Consider the following 21,313-nt stretch of genomic DNA (forward strand, 5'->3'; position numbering starts at 1 on the left):
AGACACAGGGGCATGCACAGGAAGTGATTCCAGAAGTGACAGACAGGCACATGGAATCACAAGCATCTCTCCAAAACAGTCATACAAGGCCCCACTCCAGGGAGACGGTGTCTACAACAGCACTACTGTCCATCTCTCTATCCAGCCATGTCATCCATCTCAGCCCAGTGCCTGGGGAAGGCCTCCTCATCACCAATACAGTTTATCCATCTGTCCACACATCCACATACAAACGTAAGAACAGCCATACTGGGTCAGACTAATGTGCCATCTAACCCAGTATCCTGTCTTCCAAGAGCAGCCAATGCCAGGTGCTTCAGAGGTAGGGTTACCATATTTCAGGTTCCCAAAATGAGGACACTGCGGGGGGAGCGGGAAAGTTGTGGGGGGTACCTGCACTACGGGTACTCACTGGAGGTGGGGAGAAAGTTGCTCCCTGTCACAGTGGCAGGGCTGCTGGCACAAGCCCAGGATGCAACAACAGCCATCAGTCAGTGTCTCCCTGCGGGACCCCCCTTCCCAGGGCTGAGTGCTGGGGCCTGGGTGGGTAGGATCTGGCAGCTGGGGCTGCAAGGGAATGGATGGACCAATCAGTTGTGTATGCAGAAGAATGGACCAATAAGCTGCAGACCAGTTTTGGTTAGAATGGGAAAGAGGCAGGTCCCTAATGTGTCTCTCCACTGCCTGTCTTCCATGGCTGAATCACCCCAAGGTTATCACCCCAAGGGTTCCTTGGCAAATTATTGCCACTGATTACAAAGCAGACATTGCTTTAGGAATCAGACCACCCCACCCCTCAAGACCTCAAGGATACCTCTGTATCCTTGTCTGGGGTCCCTATTTTGAGAGCTGGTAAATCAATAAACTTGGGCTACATGCTCAATCCAGGAGATCTGTGTATGATACTATAAGGATACCCATTAGTGTGCAGTTCAGAGACGTCCATAGTAGACTCTGCTCCTTGCTTCTGCATGGGTCATGGCTTTTGCTCCCTGCGTTCTGGGTTGTAATTGCTGTCATTGTGATTGCTGCAGTTGTAGAACTGATCAATGAAATTGTTTTTGATTGGTCACTTTATTAATATAACTTCATAAGCAAAGTTTTATGAATGAAACAACATTCATTCATAAAAATGGTTACCCCAATAACTGGCTAATTGAGTTTCACTTTCAATCCAATTGCTGCTTAAATCGCTGAAACTTGCACTGTTACAACATTGTAACTTCTGCTCACTGTCTGTCATACATTATACTTGTCTATATTGTAACTTCTGTTCACTGTTTGCCATTCCTTACGCTTGTTCATACTGAAACTCAAACTCCATTTTAACTTGTCCCAAACTCCATTTTAAAATGCTCACTCCATTTTGTAAAAGCTTGCTGCAACCTTCATTTTTGCAAAACCCTGCTGTAATCTTATTAGTTTAGTTCAGATGTGTGAATGAGGTATGTATGGATGATGGAATCAACCTCCAGCCCCAGCCTGTCCTGATGAAATAAAGTGCTGTAAACACCCAAGGGCTGAAGATGCAGACAACAGCCCTGACAAAGTAAGAGGAGTCCACCCTCAAAAGAAAAGAACAAAATCTTTAAAAAAGGGAAGAAGGAGGATCCTGGGAACTACAGGCCGGTCAGCCTCACCTCAGTCCCCGGAAAAATCATGGAGCAGGTCCTCAAGGAATCAATCCTGAAGCACTTAGACGAGAGTAAAGTGATCAGGAACAGTCAGCATGGATTCACCAAGGGAAGGTCATGCCTGACTAATCTAATCGCCTTCTATGATGAGATTACTGATTCTGTGGATGAAGGGAAAGCAGTGGATGTATTGTTTCTTGACTTTAGCAAAGCTTTTGACACTGTCTCCCACAGTATTCTTGTCAGCAAGTTAAAGAAGTATGGGCTGGATAAATATACTATAAGGTGGGTAGAAAGTTGGCTAGATTGTCGGGCTCAACGGGTAGTGATCAATGGCTCCATGTCTAGTTGGCAGCCGGTGTCAAGTGGAGTGCCCCAGGGGTCGGTCCTGGGGCCGGTTTTGTTCAATATCTTCATAAATGATCTGGAGGATGGTGTGGATTGCACTCTTAGCAAATTTGCGGATGATACTAAACTGGGAGGAGTGATAGATACGTTGGAGGGCAGAGATAGGATACAGAGGGACCTGGACAAATTGGAGGATTGGGCCAAAAGAAACCTGATGAGGTTCAATAAGGATAAATGCAGGGTCCTGCACTTAGGACGGAAGAACCCAATGCACTGCTACAGACTAGGGACCGAATGGCTAGGCAGCAGTTCTGCGGAAAAGGACCTAGGGGTTACAGTGGACGAGAAGCTGGATATGAGTCAGCAGTGTGCCCTTGTTGCCAAGAAGGCCAATGGCATTTTGGGATGTATAAGTAGGGGCATAGCCAGCAGATCGAGGGACGTGATCGTTCCCCTCTATTCGACATTGGTGAGGCCTCATCTGGAGTACTGTGTCCAGTTTTGGGCCCCACACTGCAAGAAGGATGTGGATAAATTGGAGAGAGTCCAGCGAAGGGCAACAAAAATGATTAGGGGTCTGGAACACATGACTTATGAGGAGAGGCTGAGGGAACTGGGACTGTTTAGTCTGCAGAAGAGAAGAATGAGGGGGGATTTGATAGCTGCTTTCAACTACCTGAGAGGTGGTTCCAGAGAGGATGGTTCTAGACTATTCTCAGTGGTAGAAGAGGACAGGACAAGGAGTAATGGTCTCAAGTTGCAGTGGGGGAGGTTTAGGTTGGATATTAGGAAAAACTTTTTCACTAGGAGGGTGGTGAAACACGGGAATGCGTTACCTAGGGAGGTGGTAGAATCTCCTTCCTTAGAGGTTTTTAAGGTCAGGCTTGACAAAGCCCTGGCTGGGATGATTTAATTGGGGATTGGTCCTGCTTTGAGCAGGGGGTTGGACTAGATGACCTCCTGAGGTCCCTTCCAACCCTGATATTCTATGATTCTATGATTCTATGAAAAGTGCAATTGAAGAAACATTAAAGCCAGGTCCTAGGCTGAAAGTCATGTCTGTAATTGACGGGTGATCAGTCACACCGAACCCAGAGGCAGCGTGACACAGCAAGACCTATAGACTCTGAATTCAAACTAAAGCCTACAAAAAGGATGGGTGAGATGGAAGACTTTGGAGGGTAACATTCTGCTGCCAACATGGAAGGGCATCGGTGCATGCCCAACAGAGACCCGGCTCTTCCTTGTGCCTGGCTTTCCTGGCCAGCTAGCCGCCACAAGCTACGAACCCAAGCCACAAACTCAAGCTACATTCAGGACTGGTAACTATACAGCAGCTGCAGAACCTGTGTGTGTGTATGAACGAAGGTGTGACTGAATGTGAAACTGAATGAAATGTTATAGCTATAACTGACTGCCTACTACGATTCTTTTTGTATTCACAATGAATGTGACATTTTGTCTTATCCCCTTTAATAAGATCCTGCTGGTTTTTTTTTATTGGTATAACACAGTGTGGCTCTACAAAGAGGAGAGTCTTGCAACACACTAGGAATAATGACAGGCTTTGGCTTGGTCTTCCTCTGTGTGCTTACTCAGCAGTTGAACAACTCAGTGGAGAAAGCCTCACCAAGGACTCCACATTGGGCACTATCAACTGCATTGTTCCAAGGGAGGACAGCTGTCTCAGTGAGATCAGGATGGAGAGGAGGTCTCTGATGCAGCTGGTCCCTGGCCATTCAAGTCCATGGCCTTGAATTGGCACTGAAAGCAGATGTTGATCCACTGGAGAGCAAGGAACCCTGGTGTGAAGAGTCCTGTGCTTCCCTTCCTTAGCTAAGGAGATGGGCTCTGCCTTCTGCACAAACTGGAGATTCAGCGTGGTTTCCATATGTAGGCCCAGCTACAGCACAGTGAGTTATCATAGTCCAGCCTGGAGGAGACCAAGGCACAGTCCCCATGGCTGGATCCTCGTTGCAGAGCAAGGGGCATCATTTGCTGCCAAGCGGAAGCAGCTACGATGTTGGACAGGATTAGTGATGATGGGCCCGAGACCCACACTTAGGGTAGGAGGGTGAAGCACTTTGATGGCAGGAGAGGTCAACATTTTGGCAGCTCTTTGGAACATTTCCTCATTCCCCCTGCACCACTCCAACCTTCCCTGCAGTCCATTTGAGCTCGTTGCTCTCTGTGCAGGTGCTAATCTCTTATAGACAATTTGCACGCCTCACACAGGTGACATCTCTGTTAATCTCTCATATACCATGGCGATGAGGGCCACACAACCCCATGGAGGTGCCAAGAAGGAGCTATAGAGCTATAGAACTGGGTGTCACCATGATATTGCTCACAGCAAAGCCCACAGGATCTCACCTCCTCTCCAAGAGGCCTCAGAAAGGAAGGGAAGAGAGACTAGACAACACTGAATGGAAACTAATGCATGGTTGAATACTGAATGCGACTGCAGCATACCCCGTTGGACTCCTCCAGCAGGTCAGTGCCTAGTGGAACATTTCCTACAGATGCCCCAGGCCATCCACCCAAAACTTTGCATAGAGGACAGGACAAGCTGGGTCTGCAGCAGCACTGGCACAGCTGTGTGAGGGAATTATAGACATTTAGGCTAACCCCGTACCAAGATGCAGGATGTATTGTGTCTGAACCATCCAAGACAGATGGCTCTCCAGTCTTTTGAAAACTTCCAGCGAATAAGCTTCCATGACCTCCCTAGGCATCTGTTCCATGGTCTTACTGTGCTTACAGCTAGGAAGTTTTTCCTCAGATTTAATCTATATCTGCTAGGCTGTAGTTCGAACCCATTGTCTCTTGTCCTGCCCTCTGTGGTAAAAGAGATCAACTTTTCTCCACCTTTTTAATGGCAGCCTTTCAAGTATTTGAAGGCCGCTATTATATTCCCTCTCAATCTCCTCTTTTCCAAACTGAACATACCCAGTTCCTTCAGCCTTTGCTCATATGGCTTGTGTTCCATCCCTCTGATCATCTTTGTCACTCTCCTTTGGATCCTTTCCAGTTTCTCTACATCCTTTCTATATATTGGTGACCAAAGTTGGACACAGTACTCCAGCTGAGGCCTAACCAGCGCTGAGTAGAGTGGTACTATCACTCCTGTAACTTGCATGATATGCTTCTGTTAATACAACTGAAAATTGCATTTGCTGTTTTTGCAACTGCATCACAACTCCCAGATCCTTTTCAACAGTGCTGCTGCCAAGCCCCATTCTGTATTTGTGCATTTGGTTTTTTCCCCTAAATGTAGCACCTTACATGTGTCTTTGCTGAATTTCATTTTGTTGTCTACAGTCCAGTTCTCCAATTTGTCAAGATTTGCTGAATTTTAGCCCTATCCTCCAAAGTATTAGCAAGTATTGGTATCCTCCAGCTTTGCGTCATGTGCAAATTTGATCAGTATGCACTCTATACCTACATCCAGGTCATTAATAAAGATGTTGAGGAACTCTGGACCCAGAACAGACCTCTTGGAATCCCACTTGGGACATCCCTCCAATCCGACATCATTCCATTAATAGTTACTCTTTGTTTGCCTTTTTTAACCAACTATGTATCCACTTAACAGGGCTGCCACATCAGGCCCTGCCACATCAGGCCCTGCAGCAGCACTGGCGAAGCTGTGGGGGCGTGTTTAAGGCTGTGATTCCCAAGGCAGAGGCAGCACGGGGACAGCTGTGTGCACTCTTCCTAGATCAGGGGTTCTCAAAAAATTTTTGGTGGCCTCAGAGTGCAGCCAACCAACTCTTGCTGGTGGGCCGCACTGACACTTTTTCCTAAAATACTTAAATAACTTTCGGAAAAACAAAAAGCTATGCATGGATACACACCCAAATCATTGTAATTTATTTATGTAGGGTTTTTTTTCCATACTCAATAATAAAAATAATACTGTGAAAAATGATATTTGTATATTTGTTAATATCACTTTTCACAGCAAGGCCTGGCAAGTTAAGACTTGGATGGAGGAATGGGGGGTGAGGCAGCGGTGGCCAAGGAAGATGGATGGAGGGGTGGGGGGGTGAGGCAGCAGAGGCCAGGGGCAATGTATGGGGGGCCCCGACATCGCATGATTGGGTGTGTGGGTCAGCGCCTGGGGCTGGAGGTCAGTGCCCTGGGCCAGCACCCCCTGGAGCCTAGTATCGATGCCTGCAGCTGTGTGGCCAGGGCTGGGGATTTGCGCCCAGGGCTGGGGATCAGCACCCGCTGCCATGCAGCTGGGGGTCAGCACCTGGAGCCAGCGCCCAGTGCTGTGCGACCAGGGCTGTAGGTTGGCACCCTTCGGGTCCACGCCCGATGCTGCACAGCCAGGGCTAGGAGTCAATGTCCTGGGCCAGCACCCACAGGAGCCTTGGGTTGACACCTGCTGCTGCGTGACTGGGGCTGGGGATCTGCACCTGGGGCTGGGATCAGTGTCCATGGCCAGCATCTGCCAGAACCCAGAGTTGACATCCAGGAGCAGTGCCCGGGGGCAGTGGCCAGGTCTGGGGGTTCGAGTGTGCAGCCAGGGGTCGGCTGCCGCCAGCGTTGGGGGCTGGCATTTGGGATCTGCATCCAGAGCCTGCCCAAGGAGCCCAGAGCCCAAGGCCAGTGCCGGGGATCTGCACCCAGGGCCAGCAGTTGCAGCTGGGGATCTTCACCCAGGGCTGCCAGCCACTGGAATCCAGGGTTGGCACCTAGGGTCAGTGGCCAGGGCTGGGGATTGGAGTGCGTGGACAGGGGTCAGTTCTCAGGGCCAACAGCCGCCGCCAGGATTAGGGGTCAGTACCACACAGCAAGAGCCAGGGATCAGAGCCCGCTGCTGCATGGCCAGGGGTTGGAGTCTGAAGCCCCATGGCTGAAGGCCAAGACTGCATGGCCAGAGCTGGGGGGTCAGCATCTGAAACCCCATGGCCAGAGCTGGGTATTGGGGCCTGAAGCCCCATGGATGGAGCCCTGGTCTGCAGCCAGGTTCCCTAAGTCCCCACCGCCCAACCACCTCAGGGCTGAAGTCCACGAAGCCCCCGTCCCTTCCCAGTTAGAGAACTCACTTTCTCATTCAGTGTTGTGCCCCACCTGCCTCCGGAGACATGCAGAGCAGTGCATCCAGGAGAAACAGGGAGGGAGGGGGAGGAACCAATGCATTCCCTACTCCACATCACCGCTTAGGAAGTTGTTGTGGCCAAATGCGGCCATGATGGCCGCATTTGAGAAATGCTGTCCTAGATGCACCCAGGGCTAAAACCCTTCACTCTTCTGGTCCCAGTCCTCACAAAATATCAGTCTCCCCGTAGTGAACAGAGGGGCCCAGCCCAGTGATTCCCCCAGTTTCTGAATCTGAGCAGCCTTGGGAGCTTAGGGGCTTGAGGATCATCCTGCTGGTCCCTTGTGAGTCTCCCAGCCCTCCCAGTCCATTTCACGCATGCCGCTGCCTGTTTCTCTCAGAGCATCACCTGTGAGACAGCGCCAGATGGGTGCCTGAATAATAAACTCCATTTGCTCCCTGCCTGAGCCGCCACTGGGAACCCCATTGTGATTGCTTCAAGCTCTACTTGAAGGACATAAAGTTTGCAGGCAAAAGGCAGTGTGTTTACATGCACAGCCTAGCTCATCTGGCTGGGGATTGAAACTCAGTTCAGATGGAGAATCCCTGCACTGACATCCCCCGCCTGGACTCTTCTCCCAACAAACCCCAAACTCCTTGATCTTTCTTCCCTTGGCCCCCAGGCAGGCCCTTACCCCAGAGAGAATCACAGCACACTGCTGGGTAAACAGGTGCAACCTCATTCACAGTAATGGTGTTATGCCTGCTAAAGCCAGCCGTGAATTTAGTTCAGATTCTCTACTGATTCCTGCTCCCCCCCACACCCTCTCTCTGATCCCTGCTTCCCCACTCCAGAACTTCTCTCACCCTCTGATTTCTGCTCCCCCTAAGCCCCTTTCCGATTTCTTTTCTTCCCAGATACACCCCCCTCTGTTCTCTGCTCCCCTGACCCCTCTTTCTTTGCTTCCCTCAGACCTCCTCTCTCATCTCTGATCCCCCAGACCCCATTGTGGCACTGCACCCCATATTCTTCAGAGTGATATTATTATGATATGATTATGACATAATTATGATGCAGTTTGTACAAAATAAGTCATGTGAGATGTCACTGGAAAAGTTTTGATTTGCTGAATATGATTATCCTATTTGTATGCATGTATTATTTTTGTATCTAAAGTTATGAATATTGAATATGTATTTGTATTTCAAATGTAGTTACACCTGTGTAATGCCTACTAGACAAGATGCTTTCAGTCTAGATAGCTGGTTGGAAAGAGTCTGTTCAGGGCAATGAGCCATTAGGGAGAACAAAAGGCTTTAGGAGAAGCTTATCTCCCACCTGGTGAGCCTTCCTGAGAACTCCACAGACAACCTGTGAGTGATGGCTGCTATGACTCTACAAGGACATGTGACCAGGCCACATGATGCTGGATTCCATCTTGGGATGTCAGTATTTTTCCACAGATTGGTCTGGGACCCAAGCTTATATGCAAAATCTACATAAGGCAGGGGAGTGACATCATGAGGGTTTTTCACTCCCCATACAAGAAGACTCCTGGAAACACCTGAGGAACAAAGACTGAACTGGGGGAAGTGCTGGACCCGTGCTAAAGGGATTTCTAGCCTATGCATGAAGACCTGAGAAACCCAAATTGTAAAGCTAATGCAGCTTATGCCTTAAGAATCTGTAGCCTGCTCGTACCATCAATTAGGGTGAGAATCTGTTATTCATAGCCAATCTATTTAGTATATTAAGTTTAGTTTGCATTTTTTGTTTATTTGCTAGGTAATCTGCTTTGATCTGTTTGCTATCCCTTATAATCACTTAAAATCTATTTTTTGTAGTTAATAAACTTGTTTTATGTTTTAATCCAAAGCAGTGAGCTTTGACTGGAGTGCTTGGGGGAAAATCTTTGCTTGGTTACCACAAGTGTGCATTGTTTTCTTCGCATTGAGGGAGAGGCGGACCGGGTATTAAACCCATATACTGGCCAGATTTGACCAGGGCAGGATGGTACTGCTCTGGGGTCCCAGGCTCAGAAGCTGGTGGTTATAGAGCCTGCATGTAACTGCAGCTGGGTGTGTCCCTACCTGTGTGAATGCTGGTGAAAGTGCAGGCTGGAGGGCTTTGCAGCTTGACACAGCAGCACAGTGTGAGAGGGAGCCCAGGCTGGTGGGTCAGAGGACTCAGTGGTACCCCAATTCCAGGTGGCACCCTGGGGGAACCTGTCACACCCATTTCTTCTCTGCTGCCCCCAGAACCTCTTTCTCCTCTGCTTCCCCCAGATTCCTCCCTATGAACTTTGCTCCCCATCCCTTCTCTCTGTGATCTCTGCTCGCCCATCCCCTCTCTCTCTGTTCTTGGCTCCCCCAGTTCCCTGTCTCTGATCTTTGCTCCCACAATCCCCTCGCTCTTATCTCTGCTCCCCCCACATCCTCTCTATGATTTCTGCTCCCCCCACATCCCCTCTCTGATCTCTGCTTCCCACACATCCCCTCTCTATGATCTCTGCCACCCAGACCCCACCTCTCATGGACCTCTGCTTCCCCTGACTCCCCCTGTCCCCTTTCTCCCCTTGTACTTTCCCATACTCCCCAGATGGATAATACTTGCTGGTTTCATCATAAGAACATGAACATAAGAACGGCCATAGTGGGTCAGACCAAGGGTCCATCAAGCCCAGTATCCTGTCCTCTGACAGTGGCCACTGACAGGTCCCCAAAGGGAATGAACAGACAGGTTATCATCAAGTGATCCATGCCCTGTCACCCAATCCCAGCTTCTGGCAAACAGAGGCTAGGGACACCGTTCCTGACCATCCTGGCTAATAGCCATTGATGGACCTATCTTCCATAAATCTATCTAGCTCCCTTTTGAACTCCGTTATAGTATTGGCCTTCACAACACCCTCTGGCAAGGAGTTCCAGAGGCTAACCGTGCATTGCTTGAAAAAATACTTTCTTGTGTTTGTTTTAAACCTGCTACCTATTAATTTCATTTGGTGGCCCCTTGTTCTTGTATTATGAGAAGGAGTAAATAACACTTCCTTATTTACTTTCTCTATACCACTCATGATTTTATAGACCTCTATCATATCCCTCCTTAGTTGCCTATTTTCCAAGTTGAAAAGTCCCAGTCTTATTAATTTCTCCTCATACAGAAGCTGTTCTATACCCCTAATAATTTTTTGTTCCCCTTTTCTGAACATTTTCCAAGTCCAATATATCTTTTTTGAGATGGGGCGACCACATCTGCATGCAGTATTGAAGATGTGGGCATACCATGGATTTATATAGAGGCAATATGATATTTTCTGTCTTATCTATCCCTTTCTTGATGAGTCCCAACATTCTGTTCATTTTTTTGACTGCCACTGCACATTGAGTGGATGATTTCAGAGAACTATCCACAATGACTCCAAAATCTCCTTCTTGAGTGGTAACAGCTAATTTAGACCCCATCATTGTATATGTATAGTTAGGATTATGTTTTCCAATGTGCATTACTTTGCATTTATCAACATTAAATTTCATCTGCCATTTTGTTGTCCAGTTTTGTAGCTTTTTGCAGTCTCCCTAGGACTTAACGATCTTGAATAGTTTTGTATCATCTGCAAATTTTGCCACCTCACTGTTTACCCCTTTTTCCAGATTGTTTATGAATATATTAAATAGGACTGGGCCCAGTACGGATCCCTGGGGGACACAACTATTTACCTCTCTCCATTCTGAAAACTGACCAAATATTCCTACCCTTTATTTCCTATCTTTTAATCAGTTACCAATCCATAAGAGAACCTTCCCTCTTATCCCATGACTGCTTATTTTGCTTAAGAGCCTGTGGTGAGGGACCTTGTCAAAAGCTTTCTGAAAATCTAAGTACACTATATCCACTGGATCTCCTTTGTCCTCATGCTTGCTGATCCCCTCAAAGAATTCTAATAGATTGGTGAGGTATGATTTCCCTTTACAAAAACCATGTTGACTATTTCCCAACAAATTATGTTCATGTATGTGTCTGACAATTTTGTTCTTTACGATAGTTTCAACCAATTTGCCCGGTACTGAAGTGAGGTTTACTGGCCTGTAGTTGCCAGGGTCACCTCTGGAGGCCTTTTTAAAAATTGGCGTCACATTCGCTATCCTCCAGTCATTTGGTAGAGAAGCTGATTTAAATGATAGGTTACAGATGACAGTTAGTAGTCCTGCAATTTCACATTTGAGTTCCTTCAGACCTCTTGGGTGAATACCATCAGGTCCTGGAGACTTATTACTGTTTAGTTTATTAATTTGTTCAAAAACCTCCTCTAATGACACCTCAATTTGGGACAGTTCCTCAGATATGTCACCCAAAAAGAATGGCTCAAGTTTGGGAATCTCCCTCACATCCTCAACAGTGAAGACCGAAGCAAAGAATTAATTTAGTTTCTCTGCAATGGCCTTATTGTATTTGAGTGCTCCTTCAGCAACTCGATCGTCCAGAGGCCCAACTAGTTGGTTAGCAGGCTTTCTGCTTTTGTTGTATTTAAAAAAATTTTTCCTATTATTTTTGCAGTCCTTGGCTAGCTGTTCTTCAAATTCTTTTTTGGTCTTTCTAATTATATTTTTACACTTTATTTGCCAGAGTTTATGCTCTTTTCTATTTTCCTCCTTAGGATTTATCTTCCACTTTTTAAAGGATGCCTTTTTGCCTCTCACTGCTTCTTTTACTTTGTTGTTTAACCACAGTGGCTCTTTTTTGGTTCTCTTACTATGTTTTCTAAATTGGGGTAGACATTTAAGTTGAGCCTCTACTATGGTGTCTTTAAAAAGTTTCTACGCAGCTTGCAGGGATTTTACTTTTGGTACTGTACCTTTTAATTTCTGTTTCACTAACCTCATTTTTGTGTCGTTCCCCTTTCTGAAATTAAATGCTACTGTGTTGGGCCCCTGTGGAGTTTTCCCCGCCACAGGGATATTAAATTTAATTATATTATAGTCACTATTACCAAGCAGTCCAGCTATATTCACCCCTTGGACCTGATCCTGTGCTCCACTTAGGACTAAATCAAGAACTGCCTCTCCTCTTATGGGTACCAGGACTAGCTGCTCCAAGAAGCAGTCATTTAAGGTGTCAAGAAACTTTATCTCAGCATCCCTTCCTGAGGTGATATGTACCCAGTCAATAAGGGGCTAGTTGAAATCCCCCATTATTATTATTGAGTTTTTTATTTTAATATCCTCTCTAATCTCCCTGAGAATTTCAGAGTCACTAACACCATCCTGGTCAGGTGGTCTGTAATATAGTCCTACTGCTATATTCTTAGTTTTCAAGCATGGAATTACTATCCATAGAGATTCTATAGTACAATTTAGATCATTTAAGATTTTTACTTCATTTGATTCTGTGCTTTCTTTCACATATAGTGCCACTCCCCAACCAGCACGACCTGGTCTGTCCTTCTGATATATTTTGTATCCTGGTATTACTGTGTCCCATTGATTATCCTCATTCCACCAGGTTTCTGTGATGCCTATTATATCAATATCCTCATTTAATACAAGGCACTCTAGTTCACCCATCTTATTTATTTAGACTTCTAGCATTGGTATATAAGCACTTTAAAAACTTGGCATTTTTTTGGCTGTCCCCTTTGTCTCTGGGCCTGACATTAGCTTTCTTTGCACTTATCTCTAGCTCCCAGGAGCTGAGACCTACCCAGGCAATTTGGTGGAGATTATTATGGACTCCAAGAGGAAAGTTATTGCTCCTTTCACACTTGTGGAGTCTCATTTCCATCCATTGGATCTCAGAGGCTGAGCGCCAGCACCTATCACTCTGCTTTCTTCCCTGTAACGCACACGTCCTGTTCAGTTAAGTTCTAAAGACTCTCAGCATCTCAGATCCTGTCTCTGAGAGAGTCTCTGCTGTGACCTTCCCTAGGTGAAACTCAGGCTTCAGCTCTGTTCTGCCTTGCCCCAAACTTGGGCAAATCTCAACACAGCTAAAGCAAAGGAATTCTAGGTTAGACACAGTCCCATTTTCATTTCATAGAAGGGGAAACCGAGGCAAGAGTAATCACCCATTTGTAACCGGAGTGAGTCCCACCAGCTAACAGCCCCTTTGAGTAGTGGGGTAATCTGCAGCCCTCATTCCCTTTATATGCTAAGTAGTGGAGAGACAGCGGAAGATAAGCAACCTCTGTCAGAGTGAGGCCAAATTGGTCACAGAGGGGTGTTCCAATAATGCCTCAATGATACAGGCTGCAGAGCCTGAATGTTTGTGTGCAGCACCCTACACTAGACACATTAGTGGGGCCTGATGTACTGAGGTACTGAGTGGGGAGTTGAATCCATTGAGTTCTTAGCTCTCCAGCTCCAGACACAGAGAGGACCAGGATATACTGTAAGACGAATTTAATCAAGTGAAGGACTTTGAGGCAGCTCATTCCCCAACTCTCTACTCAAGCACATGGCGCCTGGTGTTTCTCTGCTCACGCTGCAGCCTCTTAGTACACAGATCCCACTGATTTCAGCTGGAGCTGGGAGTGCTGTGCAATCTGTGACTCAGAGAGCATGCCAAGGAATGGCTCCATTATGATATTTGCTAACAAAATCCTCGCAGTGCAACCAAAGGGCTTTGCCAGCCCCCTCCTTGTCTAGCCAGAATGCTGTCAATCCAGGATGGCTGCCTGGCATTACTCTCTGTTCATGTGGCCCCAGGAAATGAGAAACATTTCAGGTTTGCCTTATACTTTCTTTTCGGAGGTAACCATCTGGGCAAAATAATCCTGCATGGGGTGAGCTGGTGACATAGCTCCTCAGGCCTGCCAAGCTGTCAGGAATACTCAATCTGCTGCTTCTGAGCATCCATCGCATCACGCAGGACAAGGGGAATTCTCTATGCCTCCCAAGGATGATTTGTCCAGTTCATCACTCGCTTTTCTTGTGTGCTTGTTTGTACTTTGCTTCCAGTTCTACAGATCCATGGCTCCTGCTGTCCATCCTGGTGGCTCCTGGTCCCTCCTGGCAGTTGGGGAGGAGCCCAATATTTCGGAGCCACAGGAGATTTGAGCTTTAGGAATACATCCCGATGCGGGATATCACTGGAGATTTAGGTAATCAACCAGTCCTTCCCCCCTTGCTGCCTGACTGATTTGCAGCTGTTAGGGCACACAACTATACCAGCTCCCACCCTGCCAGCCAGCCAGTGTCCTGCCTGCCACCTTGCCAGCCAGTGCCACGCCTGCTGCCCTGCCAGCCAGCCAGTGCCTCGCCTGCTGCTTACCAGCCAGCCAGTGCCTCGCCTGTTGCCCTGCCAGCCAGTGCCTCACCTGCTGCCCTGCCCTGCCAGCCAGCCAGCACCCTGCCAGCCAGTGCCCTGCTTGCCACCCAGACAGCCCCTCACCTGCTGCCCTGCCAGCCAGCCAGTGCCCTGCCAATGCCCAGCCAGCCCCTCACCTGCTGCCCTGCCAGCCAGTATCCTGCCTGCCACCGAGCACCTCTCCTGCTGCTCTGCCAGCCAGCCAGTGTCCTGCCTGCCATCCTGCCAGTGATCCAGCACCCTGTCAATGCCCTGCCCTGCCAGCCAGTGCCTCGCCTGTTGCCCTGACAGCCAGTGTCCTGCCTACTACCTTGCCAGCCAGCCAGCACCCTGCCATGACCCTGCCAGGCAGCCAGCACCCTGTCAGCCAGCCAGTGACTTGCCTGCCACCCTACCACTTAGTGGTACCCTTAAAGTGAGGTGTGTCCCCCTCTTCTCTGGAAGGCATCGCAGCGTTGCACCAGCCAGGAGGAGCCAGGAGCTGTAATGTGGCCTCAGTCTTGGAGAGGCCCCAACAGGTTCTGTTCCTTCTCTCACCTGCTGCGGCATCCCAGACTCGGGTCTCCTTCAGCATTTGTTAAGAAACAAGTGGAGCCAGAGCCAGTTGATCTCTCCTTAATACCGCAGCCAATGCCATAAATTTTTAATCAAGGACTCTGTGTGCTTTAGGAAGCATGCAATTAACTGGCCCATCAATAATACACCAGGCTGCAACTTTCTCTCCAAGATCCAGGGCCAGACTGGGGGAGAAGTTGGGTTGTTATTTATGCTGGATCTGCCCTTTCTTTAGTCTTGGTGAAAGGTGCTGGACTGACAGTCCTGGACAATGACAGCCTCACTGCCTCCATAGAGCAGGGGCCATGAAGGCAGAGGCACTAACTAGCTTTGCCCACACCCCCATCACAACAATGTACCTCAGTCCTGACTTTGAAGGACCACCTCTGGAGAGGCAGGGGGTGGAACTGAGTCTCTGTTCTCAGTCACGTCTGGATGAAGTAGGTGCTACAGGCCTGTGCCTTGGGCCCCAGATCCAGGAGTCAGATGATTATATTGTACTCTCAGATTTCATTTGAAAATAAAGGATCTTTCTTCCCTCATGGTAGGTAAGAAAAGTTTGAAAACGTGACCTGAGTGTGGCTGGAACAGTAACTTCTGCCTGAGTCTGCAGACAGCCTGAAACAATAGCTCTGAGAGGGGTGAATTGCCCCATGCATTTCAATGTGGTGTTATCTCCAATACTCACCCCACAGGGCTCTGAGTATGGCAGCAGGTGTACCCCACCTACCCAAGCAGATAATTCCCACCTGTCAGGGAAAGCTTTGCTGCTCCTAAGAGGATGGGGGACACAGCTACTGCTCCTGGGGGGATAAGGTGGCCCCTTGCCATTGCACCTGCCTTTCTGGTGCAATGGCAAGAGTGAGGCTGCCAGGACCCTGGGTCATGGTTTGCCTAAGGCCCTGATTTACCTTAATCTGGGCATGTTACCAGTCAATTCTTAGCCTCTGTGCCAAGACTGCTAACAAGAGGGTCATTAGATGTGGTGGAGCATTTTGCAATATGGCAGGAGGTGGGAATACAAGGATGGCTGGCCCAGTGGGCAGAGTGGTAATGGCAGAAGGCAGGACACTGAACTAGCCAACCCAATGAATGATTCAGTAAAGCTGACAGTGCCACAGGGGGCTTGGTAGAGCCATGATCCAAACTGTCGTGGTAGGAAGTGAGATACAAGCCTAGATGGCAAGGATCCCATACAGCAAGGTGCAGGCTGTGGCTGGAAAATGGTCTGATCCGGTATGGCAGTGCTTACATTGCTGTCACTGGGATGTCCTTGTAAATGTCCGTTGTAAATTCCTATCAGATGCTTCACCTTCGCGCGTTGCCCCAGGGAAAGACCTGTTCTGACTCCCAATCCCAACCACCAGTCTAATGGTTAGTGATGGAGAGCATCCCTGTGGATACTTACTCACCAACAACAGATTGACATGGGACTTCTTGCGTTCGAGCTCAATGGGGGCCATCTGGAAAAAGAAATAAAAGCCAAGGTTATTGCCTTCCATGGGCTTGCCCTGTTCTGACCTTTGACCCTGACACTGTGAGTTCTGTAGAGACATCTACATGTTCCAATGAGAACTTGCTCCAGAGATGGGTGCTGTGCATAAAGGACAATGGAGTGGACATTGGAGGCCCTGGACAACCAGCAGTGCCCACAAAATGAAGCTTCCCCAGACCCTCCCAGCTAACAGAGAGATGTGTAGTTTGGCTCAGCCATCACATTCACTATGGCCCAGGCCAGGACTTTCCCATCCATACTCCACATGGTTTCTTGTTCCTCACATGGCTGCTAGAACTTCCCACTCATTCACCACCGGTGGGGGGTGATAAGGAAGAAGGGAGGAAATCATTGTATGATGTCACCAGCCCCACTCCCACAGACAAAGGGGAAAAGGATGGGAAAATCTGAAGAGTGAGGAAAGCTAATGGCCTAGCCAGATGTGCATAAGGGGAAGCAATATACAAAGTTCCAGCCTGAGAACACAGTGAATTCCCACTCTGGGTTAGGGCTGAGATGGTGCAGTTGTGACAATGGCCTTCTTGGGCACAGTGGGGTTACATAGTCGGGCACTGACTGGTGGATTACGCACCACTTCTGGACAGAGGAAGCTCATCCCAAGACTCTGAGACCAACAGCAGTTCAAATCCTAAACAAGCCCCCCTTATGAGATGGCTGCCAATTTGGCCAACATGGGGGTCTGAAGTACGGACTTTCAGAGGTAAAATCAGGAGTTGCTACAACTTGACCCAACGAGCTGGGCTGTGACAGACTTGTGTTCTCTTTGGATCAGGCGCAGAAGGGGATGCAGAACACAGTGATCAGTGAGTCACACACTGATCAGCTTGCCTGCACAGGAACTAAGCTTGTACTTGAGTCCCATCTAGGTCTATTGTGCGGGGGTTTATACGCCCTGTTACGGGTTAGTAATTAGAACCATGCATTCAGTATCCACAGGAACTGGGAAAACAACAACAGGATGTCTAGTGCCAGGTAGAACATAAGAACGGTCATACTGGGTCCCAGACCAATGCTCCATTTAACCCAGCATCCTGTCTTCTGACAGTGGCCAATGCCAGGTGCTTCAGACGGAATGAACAGAACAGGTAATCAAGTGATTATCCATTCCCAGTTTCTGGCAAACAGAGGCTAGGGACACCCAAAGCATGGGGTTGCATCCCTGACCTTCCTGGCTAACAGCCATTGATGGACCTATCCTCTGTCAACTCATCTAATTATTTTTTGAACCCTGTTATATTTTGGCCTTCACAACATATCCTGGCAACGAGTTCCACAGGTTGACTGTGTGTTGTGTGAAGAAGTACTTCCTTTTGTTTGTTTTAAACAATAATTAAACCTATTAATTTCATTGGGTGACCCATGGTTCTTATGTTATGAGGAGTAAATAACATTTTTATAGCCCTCTATCATATCCCCCTTTAGTCGTCGCTTTTCTAAACTGACCAATCCCAGTCTTTTTAATCTCTCCTCTTACTGAAGCTGTTCCATAACCTTAGTCATTTTTGTTGCCCTTCTCTGTACCTTTTCCAATTCTAATATATCTTTTTTGATATGGGGCGACCACATCTGCACGTAGTACACAAGATGTGAGCATACCATGGATTTATACAGTGGCATTATAATATTTTCTGTCTTATTATCTATCTCTTTCCTAATGGTTCCTAACATTCTGTTGGCTGTTTTGACTGCCGCTGCACATTGAGTGGATGTTTTCAGAGAACTGTCCACAATGACTCCAAATCTTTTCCTTGAGTGGCAACAGCTAATTTAGACCCAACCATTTTCTATGTATAGTTTGGATTATGTTTTCCAATGTGCATTACTTCGCATTTATCAACATTGAATTTCATCAGCCATTTTGTCTCCCAGGCACCCAGTTTAGGGAGATCCCTTTATAACTCTTCACAGTCAGCTTTGGACTTAACTATCTAAACTCTCTCCACTGCAGTGAGAGCAGCAGTCCTGTAAGTACAAGAGGAAGCAACCAGTGGGGTGAAAGGGCTGGGCCCCCAACTTCTCTGGAGATGCTTGATGAGGATTGCAGGAGTCGGAGTGCTAAGTGATAGCACCAGAGAAGGGCACAATGTTGACAGCTCCCCATTTCAGTCCTGAGACACATCCTGGGAGAGGCTGCCCTTTCCCACATGGAAATCAGAGCTCTTCACAGCTGCTGAGATAAGCTCATAACAAGCCCTCACATGGTACTGATAAGAGACAGGGCTTGGACTGCCACCATCTGGATGCTGCTTTGGGTCTGTGCTTCTCAAGGAGTCATTCTCAAGGCAGAGAGGCTGTCTCCCCAGAAGCCACAGATGAACAGAGACGAGGATGATGACCTTTCCTTCTCCACGCCAGAAATTCTTGCTGACTTGAGCTGAGGGTGCTCATGAGATCTTTACACCTGTAGAAACCAGAAGACTTGGTCCTGATGTTTACCCATCATGCTCAGTGTTATGTTAGGCTGTGGCGTCATATGCAAGGATGCAGTGCTGGCACGACAGCAGGGCTTGGGAGGAGGGCTGTGTCCACAGAGGTCCTCACAGCTCCAAGTTGGCAACTCAGGAAGTTGGAGCATGGAGTGCAGGCAGGTAGGGGAGCAAAGAGGGGAGCTCAGAAAGGAAATGGTAGAGAGTTTTGGGGAGTAGTCAGAGACGGAATCCCTGGGGGGGATTTGGAAGAGTCAAGTAAACGAGGGGCAGGTGGAATCCCTGCAGGAATCAGAGGGAATTCAAGTTAAGGTGGGGCAATGAACCCCTCAGCAGCAGGGTTTGAGGAGCAAGTGGAAGCTAGGACTCCTCAGTTGGATAGAAGAGCCGCCACCTGTGGTCTGGAGGAGATACAGAGACTGTGTGACTCTGCCCTGCCCTGAAGTACATAGGCGCTTGTAGCTGCATCCCCAGCCATGTGTGTAATTTCACAAGGGTGGGGAGAGAGCTCCTGGGATGCTCTGCCATGGGTCTGCACAACCTGGCAATGAAAATGTTGCAAGGGGGGCAACGTCAGAAAGAGTGTGGGGGGGGGGGCTTGTAGTTCAACAAGTGTGCTGCTGCCCTAGGGCACTAGGGCACCTGCCCTCTGGGTTCTAGTGAGCAGCAGAGTGGGAGCTGACTCCAAACAGAGCCATTTGTTACCCACTAGAGTCGACGAGAACCTTCCCACCAGCTTTAAAGGGAGCTGGAGGAGGGTCTGAGCTACCCAGTGGGTCTGAGCTGCCATGTTCCAGTCTGAATGCTGGGCCAACCTTCCCAGAGCTCGAGGGGGTTGGAGCCAGTGCTCTGGTTTGGGGCCCACTCCATTGTCACGGTGCTGCTCTAACCACACTCAGTCCTGGAGCCCAAATAGACGAGCTGGCCCATTGACTATCACAGGGTACATCTGCACTGGAGCTGGAAGAGAGCCTCCTAGCTGAGGGAGACAGACTCACACTAGCTCTAGCATGCTAAGAATAGCACTGTGGATGGTGAGCTAGTTGCCCAAGGCCAAGCCTGCCACAAAGGCCAAGCTCTGGTGGCTAGCCTGAGCCACGACCTGTGCCACAAGGGCCACCCTGCTATTTTTAACATGCTAGCTGAAGTCTGTCTACCCGGCAAAGTCTCATCCATACTGAAGCTACAGTCTATGAGCAGAGGAGAACTACTGCAGTAGAACAGAAGCGCCAGCAGCGTAAATCTCACAACAGCAGCATGTCCACTGTTAATCAAGTAACCCAAAGCAGCATCTCTTCTTCAGTGTGCCACAGACAGTTCAAAACTCAAATTGGCCTGATCAGCCACTCACGTCTTCACAGAAACCAAACCAACCAGTAATGTCATGGTCATCTTCGAACTCGAAGGATGAACAACAACCTGGGCTGAGTGGTATGCTTCTAGCTGCAGGGCAGCCATACCCACAGCACTCCTGTGGGGATGACTTTTCCTTCCTGCCAGGCAGGTGTGAGCAGCACAGCCAAGCAACAACCTGGAGAATTCATCTTTACAGTCCCTGGGTTATTTGATCATTATTACTATTGTTACCTATCAGTATGACAACAGCACATCCAATCCCAACCGAGGTCAGGGCCCCATTGTGCAAAGAGCTGGACAGACACGGAGCAGGCAGTCCCTGCCTTGAAGGGCTTCCAGTCTAGAGACAAGAGAGTATTATTATCCCTATTCTACAGATGAGGAACTGAGGCACACAGCCAAGGTCCCACAGGGAATCTGTGGCAGAGCAGGCATTTTGCCCAAATCTCTAGCAACCCTGTCCCGTGCCTTGATCACTGGACCTTTCTTCCTCTCTCCAGGAGAAGATCAATGTTAATTTTACCAAATCAAAGCTACAATGTACTCAACTACTACTCAGATAATCATATGTAGATTAACATGTGGCTACATGAATCTCCCTGTGGTCAGCGCGCAGGATGGGGCGGGGTGACTGTGTCTATCAGGTGTCTTTGTCTGTTTCTGACCTCCACCTCTAACACATCTGACAGATACATATGTCTGAATTAGTCTACAATGCGATTAGCCCCACTCCCAACTCAGTTTGGGCTCTAGTGGCTGCTCCAGCACCTCAGCGTAACCTCGTTACTGAGCCCATGAACACTGCCTGCTGCTGGAACCTGGAAAGGACTGCACCGCCGTCAGGAAATTTAGCTTCTTTCTTATAAAGCAAAAGAAAGATCAAACCCTTGGTGGATGGGGGCCAGATGGAGCATGCACTATGGGCTGGGCCCGTGCTGCATCGAGACCTTTTTGCATAGGACGGGTTTGTCCAGATGGGGCCATCTACTGGGAATGACATATTAATTCCCCACGTGATGCTGCTGGAGACGTGAGGCAGCAGAGGAGTGAGAATGAGCCTGCCAAAGGGATGTATGTGTGTGTGATCACTGGCAATCCCAACTCCCTTTTGAGGGCTGAGTGTGC

At 48.4% G+C, this 21,313-nt stretch overlaps 1 protein-coding gene across 1 annotated transcript in view; it reads right to left on the reverse strand.

Annotated features, from left to right (window-relative positions):
• The window catches only part of LOC141995064 (coiled-coil domain-containing protein 33-like), a 318,466-nt gene that overhangs the window by 30,377 nt on the left and 266,776 nt on the right, over positions 1-21,313 (reverse strand). Inside the window, exon 11 of the mRNA XM_074965846.1 lies at positions 16,303-16,353. Coding sequence (XP_074821947.1) covers positions 16,303-16,353 — 51 coding nt within the window. The remainder of the gene's footprint in view (positions 1-16,302; positions 16,354-21,313) is intronic.

Source organism: Natator depressus, chromosome 10 (genome assembly GCF_965152275.1).
Source record: "Natator depressus isolate rNatDep1 chromosome 10, rNatDep2.hap1, whole genome shotgun sequence".
Taxonomy (NCBI): Eukaryota; Metazoa; Chordata; order Testudines; family Cheloniidae; genus Natator; species Natator depressus.